Here is a 5793-nt window from a genome sequence, read left to right on the forward strand (position 1 = left end):
AGAGATAAAGAACCAAAGCATTATGCACTACAGTCCATCAGGTCCTCTTTTCAGAAGATCAAAGCTTTAGTTGAATACCCTGAGATCACTTAAATGAAACTCACCTTCCTGCTTTGAAATATATTACCACAATATGCTCTTAGGTAACACCTGTATTTTCTGTGATATGTTCAATATGAGATAGCGTCACTTAAATTAAAATCTAAGACCACACGAAGAAATGGATTCAAAATTCTTAGGGTTTAGTCTAGGATTATTGGGAAGGGATGTTAACTTCAGTCCTGTCAGGACTGACTAGATCTACACTTCTGCCAATGCAAAATGGGGTTAAGTCAGAAAGTGTCTCTTCTTTCATGCTACAGGTAACTAAACATAACTAAACTAAACATCTCCATCAAACAGAAGTAGTATATACTAACCCTTAGCACTAGAGCTGGAATAAGCTGTAGTGGAATAAAATGATGCACAGGGTAGTGGAGCTGCCCCTTCTGCAACCCATTATATCATGAAACAGGGAAACCACAACAGAAGGAGGTAGCGAATGTAGCTGTACTAATCAATAACTGAAATCATGCAACACCACCCTTAAAAATGCCCTTTTGTTTTTTGAAAAAGCTAGAGCTGTTCATTAAAGAATGGATCTCTTCTTACAAAAAAACACAGGCAGTAAAATCTTCACCTTTGCATTTTCTCTAGACTGCAACTTACACCATAGCACCTCATGTTTCCAATTTGCTAATCAATTCAGAAACAAGGATACCCATCCTACAGAAAAGCAGCAGACCTACGGTAATTTTTTGGTTTCAAAGATTTTTCCTTGCTTTATGAGAAACAAGACCTCAGGACAGCACATTCAGAGCTGTGTGCTGTACCTTGGATCACGACACACTAGTCTGACTCCACTTCTGCATTTGGGAAGATAGGAAGGTCATGGGCAATTTGGAATTTCAGTACAAACATTTTGAAAAATGTTTAGATAATTGCTCATGTGCAAGGTTCTGTCTACAGTCTGAATCACCACTATACCCTATATATAAATAGGTATGTTTCCTTGCACTATGTTGTCTAATAAACTGAAAATACTATTGGTAAAACCAAGTCACAAAAAAACTCTAAAACATCAGGTCAGAACAAACAGCTACTGCACCAAGTCTCTGGAAACTACTTTAATGCCTAGAAACTTTGTAGAAAATGTTCAATTCCTCACAGCTGATGCTGGTGATTTGGCTTAGAAGGACAGCAAGAGTACTAATCACCCTCCTAATTAATGACTGCTAAACAGACTGCTCGACTGCTCTGTGATTAGCCCTTCTTACTGCCTCAAGAGTCCTTTCTCTTTCTTACATCAGCCTGGCAGTAAACCTGCAGAGTAGTGGGAAACTTCCTAGGCTGATCTGCAGAAGAAACATGCTTGATGTCCTTGAGCAAAACCCACAGCTGAACAGAAAGCAGACTCATCTAGGCTTTCAAACTGATGACGACAGAGATTTCTGGGTATGTGTAAGCACACAACTGATTTTTGGGAGGAGAAAAATGGAAAAGATAGGCTGGGAACTTCAGTTACATGCTTGTAGAGGTAAGGAGCAAAACCACTCAAGCAACAATCCCAACAATCTGGAAACTTCTCTTCTGACTCTACCCATTGTACCTAACAGACACACAGTTCAACAGCAGTTGTTTGTCAGAGAAGCTGGTTAAGAATCGAGTTACTGTGAATATAGCAAAGTGAAATCAGAAAACTGGCCCAGGAAATCAGCAGGTCAGGGTGATCAACTGATTACAATACAATTGAAATAAATCTTGATCCTGAAAACCAGACAAGTATAAAAGGGGAAAATTGTAGAAGGGTTCATTGAATTTTAAATTTTCTTAAAAACAAATACAGCTGCATATTCTAAACTGTTATCCCACCACTAGGATAAACCAGTTACCTATACAGGACAATCCACCGCATCAGACTTTCAAACAGGGGCAGTATTAAGAATGACAAAAAACCCTGCATCATTTTGTTTGCATTCAGGTAGGAAGGAGACTACTTAACCATTCAAGACATCTCCTTTAATGCTGACAGGAACGCTGCCTTAGTCTTTTTGGGCCTAAAATTAAAATGAAAATTTAAATGAAAGGTATGATTCTACAAAAAGTCCCAAGCAGCTGCAAGGACACACAAAAGGATCAGAATCCTACCCCACAGGCTGGAAAGAACTGTATCATTGTCGCTTCTACTGTTAATGATATGAACATATTCATGTATTATCGTGTCTACTGAACTGCTGTAGAGTAACAAAGGGGCTCAGAGGTGACTCGCTTCACCTACTTGGATAGTTTTGGTGATTTTCATGGCTGGATTTACTGTCCCCATAGCTGGGCTGATAGCAGCGGGAGTGCTCCTTTTTAAGCTGATCTTCTCTCTGGCATCCACCACTTTGGTCGCCTTTTCAGCAACAACACTTTGCTGCTTACGGGAATTCAACATCTCTCGAGCATCCTGCACCTTCCCTTTGATTTTGAACCGAGCGTCCTTTTGAACCAGTTTTTCACGGGCATCTTTAACCCCCAGCTTGAGTCGGGCATCAGTGAGTCCTATCTTCTGTCGGGCATCAAATGTCCGCTGGAAGCTCACAGCTGGTGATGATCTATTTAGAAGATTTTGCTGGATCCCAATGCGAGATCTTACACCCCCAAACACTGGCCTTGTGTTAATTCTGGAGAAAAACAAAGAAAATGAAAAAGAAAAAGGTTTCAGGCATTATAAGATGTGATTCAGTGTCAATAAAAGTATTTGTGTTGCTGCAAACAAAAGTTCACTATTACTGCACAGAAATCAACTCTGGTTGGATGTCTTAAATACAACAGTAGAGCTCCTAAGATGTTTTATGCTGGATTTTAGTTCCTACATAAACAGCTAAGGAACTGGTTTCCAAAATCCATCCTTAAGCCCACATTTACAAAGTAAAGGGTCTGACTTCAGCTGTGCTAAGTACATACTATATTTAAACAAAATTCAACAACTCGGGTTCTTTGGGGAAACCTGTGAAGACAAAGAGGAACAGGAACAGACCTTCTAGCTTTAGGACTGAACAGGTCTCCTAAAGCATCTTTTGTAATACAATAACACATCCTGATACAAAGGAAACATGGAATTACACGATTTCAAGAATTCTGGGCAGCAAGTTCAGATTTGTGGGTGCACAGCAACTTGAATTTTAGGATGTACAAGCACCAGTAACAATCTCAGTTCAAAGCCACCAGTTTCAAGGTTGATTAGCTTCCAGCAAGAACAGTCATAAGTCAAATTACTTTCTAACATGACTGCCTCTTCTTTAATCTGCTAAAAGAACTACTGCACTCGGCGACCTTTACTTTTTAAGCACATCATTATTGCAATACTGAGCATAGAAAGACAACAGCCCACAAGAACTACAGCATTTGTACTTGTAGACAAGTATTCCTAAAAGTAGCTCAATATGGGGTGAAAACTAGAACTACCTTCTTATTACAGGTCTGATACACTTTTTTCAAAATCTGCCCTAAGAACAAAACCAGTTTATCTAATTTTTTAACAGAGTTCCTCTGATGAGTATTTTTAAAGTTTTTTCCTATTGGGTTTCTTTGTATTTTAAAAAAAAGACAAAGTAGTAAGAGAAATTTTAAGGTACTGAAAAAATATTCTTGCTGTTGACTTATTAAAAGTTAAAATAGAGGGCTACAGTGTTTATCTGCTTTCAGAAATGTGTTGTCCAGTACTATAAAGCCTAAAAGTAGATACCTGGAATTTGTTGTAATTCTCAAAAGGTTAGTATCCTAAAATCAAATGATGATGCTATTTCAATTTTTAATACATCTTTATATCAGTATTTCCTGATCTAACTCCACAACCTTCACATTATTTACAGTCATGTATTTTCAGTGGAGAAATCTTTACAAAAAAACCCAATTAACCAACCAACCAACTAAACAAGTGATGAAACCTCTGCTTCTGTCTCTTTTATTCTTGTGTCCAGATGTCTGGAAAGCTGGGACTGGAATCCCATTTTATTACCTATCTAAGAGTCCTACAGCTCTCTTACAGTCAAAGCAAACCAGCTAGAAGAAAGAGGAGCATTATTAAGACCATCTACAAAAATATACCCCGAATAATACAGAAGAGTAACAGTACCCATAAAGCAACAGACACAGAGCAAGCCTTTCCTTGCAATTTTAAAAGTATTTATTTAGCCATGTTGAAAGCATTCAGCTAGAGTGCTGCTGGATGAGTAGTTCATGAGACAGGTCAAAGTAAAACAAGAGGTGTATGTATCAACATTTAAACCAAATTAGTTAAGACTGTTGATGACAAAACCCAATGAAATAGGTTAAGAAACTGTACTGAGTATTACACTATTTCTGAAGAGTTGTGTTTACCCTAATAAGCAACTGTCTTCCCCAGATAATTGCTTACCCTACAAGAGCATTAACTGCTTAGGTGTTTGTGCCACAGCACCTGAAATAAAAGCGGATCTCAAATATCTAATTCACTTTCCAAGATTCCAAGCTCTGGCTTGACTATTTTATGGATTAGTACATTTTATAGGCAAATATTTTTCTTTTATTTCATTTAGACTACTGAAAAGCATGAATGCAATGATTTAAGTTTATTCAGTTTATCCAGCCTTCACAAAGCCAAGTTTGCTACCTCAGAAATTTATAAAGTGAGCTGAACATGACATACAAGAGGAGTGCGGGGCACAACAATTCTTACAGTACAGCAGAGAGATTACTGTTCAGCAAAAAAAAGCAGGAAAGATTTTTGGAACAAATGAGAGTTAAGGAGGGATTTGAAAAAAGATAAACGAGGTACTTGGAGCATAGTAAGCAGCCTAAGACTGTTCCAAATATGCAGGATAACATGAATGAAAGCGCAAAGCCAAGGCCTTGTCTAGACTAGGATTTAAATATGTTTGAATGTTTTGGTAGTATATGTTAGCAGTTAACTTTCAGAATATTACTCTAGACATGTAACTGTCTATACATTCAGAGTTAAAAACTAAGACCAATAAATAAATTAAAAAAAAAAAAAAACCAGCAACCAAAAAAAAACCCAACAAAGCAAGACCATATTGAGCTAACAGAGATGGGGGACAAGGTCTTCAGAAGCATTAAGAGACCATGACAAAAGGGAAGATGAAAAGCTTCAGAAGCAGCATCCAGGTAAGAACTGCCAACTGTGGCAGTAAATAGCCCAGCCTACACTGGAGACATCTGCCATGCAAAGAAATAACCTGACCTTGTAGCTCTGATCTGCAACATGCTCCACGTCGTCTCAAGCACTTCAAACAATCTGTCGGAGCACCACTAACTACGCTAGAGGGACAACAGCTTCCGAGGCCGGGCAGCGATGCGGCCGAAGCTCGGCAGCCTCGCCCGCGCGGGTGCCCGGCAGCCCCGGTCGGTTACGGCTCCCCGAGCACCACGAGCCCTCCCCCGGCTCTCCCACAATGCACCGAGCCGCTCGGGGGAGCGCGGGGTACCGGGCACCGCAGGGCACTGCCCGGATTAACACCTGCAGCCCGGATACCGAGCGGGGCTCAGGGGCGCCGACCCCGCTATGGGGAGCAGCGCTGGGTTAATCGGCGCGGACAAGTACGAGGCAGCGGGGACAGCGCAAGTCAGAGAACTCAGCGAGACAAGGGACGGTGCCAGGAATCCCTAAAAGAACGAGACGGGATGTGCCGACGCGTGTTCCTGCCCCACCGGGGCAGCGCCAGGCACAAGGGCCGACATGGGGGGCCGACCCCCGCCCCGGCCCTGAGT

The 5793-nt window shown here is 40.7% G+C and overlaps 1 protein-coding gene across 1 annotated transcript in view; it reads right to left on the reverse strand.

The window, feature by feature from the left end:
• Positions 1-5463, reverse strand: part of POLDIP3 (DNA polymerase delta interacting protein 3) — a 16231-nt gene extending 10768 nt beyond the window's left edge. The window contains exons 1-2 of the mRNA XM_008636491.2: positions 5267-5463; positions 2318-2705 (exon numbers count right to left, since the gene is read on the reverse strand). Coding sequence (XP_008634713.1) covers positions 2318-2705; positions 5267-5289 — 411 coding nt within the window. The 5' untranslated portion in view covers positions 5290-5463. The remainder of the gene's footprint in view (positions 1-2317; positions 2706-5266) is intronic.
• Positions 5464-5793: the final 330 nt, after the last annotated feature.

Source organism: Corvus brachyrhynchos, unplaced genomic scaffold (genome assembly GCF_000691975.1).
Source record: "Corvus brachyrhynchos isolate BGI_N302 unplaced genomic scaffold, ASM69197v1 scaffold56, whole genome shotgun sequence".
NCBI lineage: Eukaryota > Metazoa > Chordata > Aves > Passeriformes > Corvidae > Corvus > Corvus brachyrhynchos.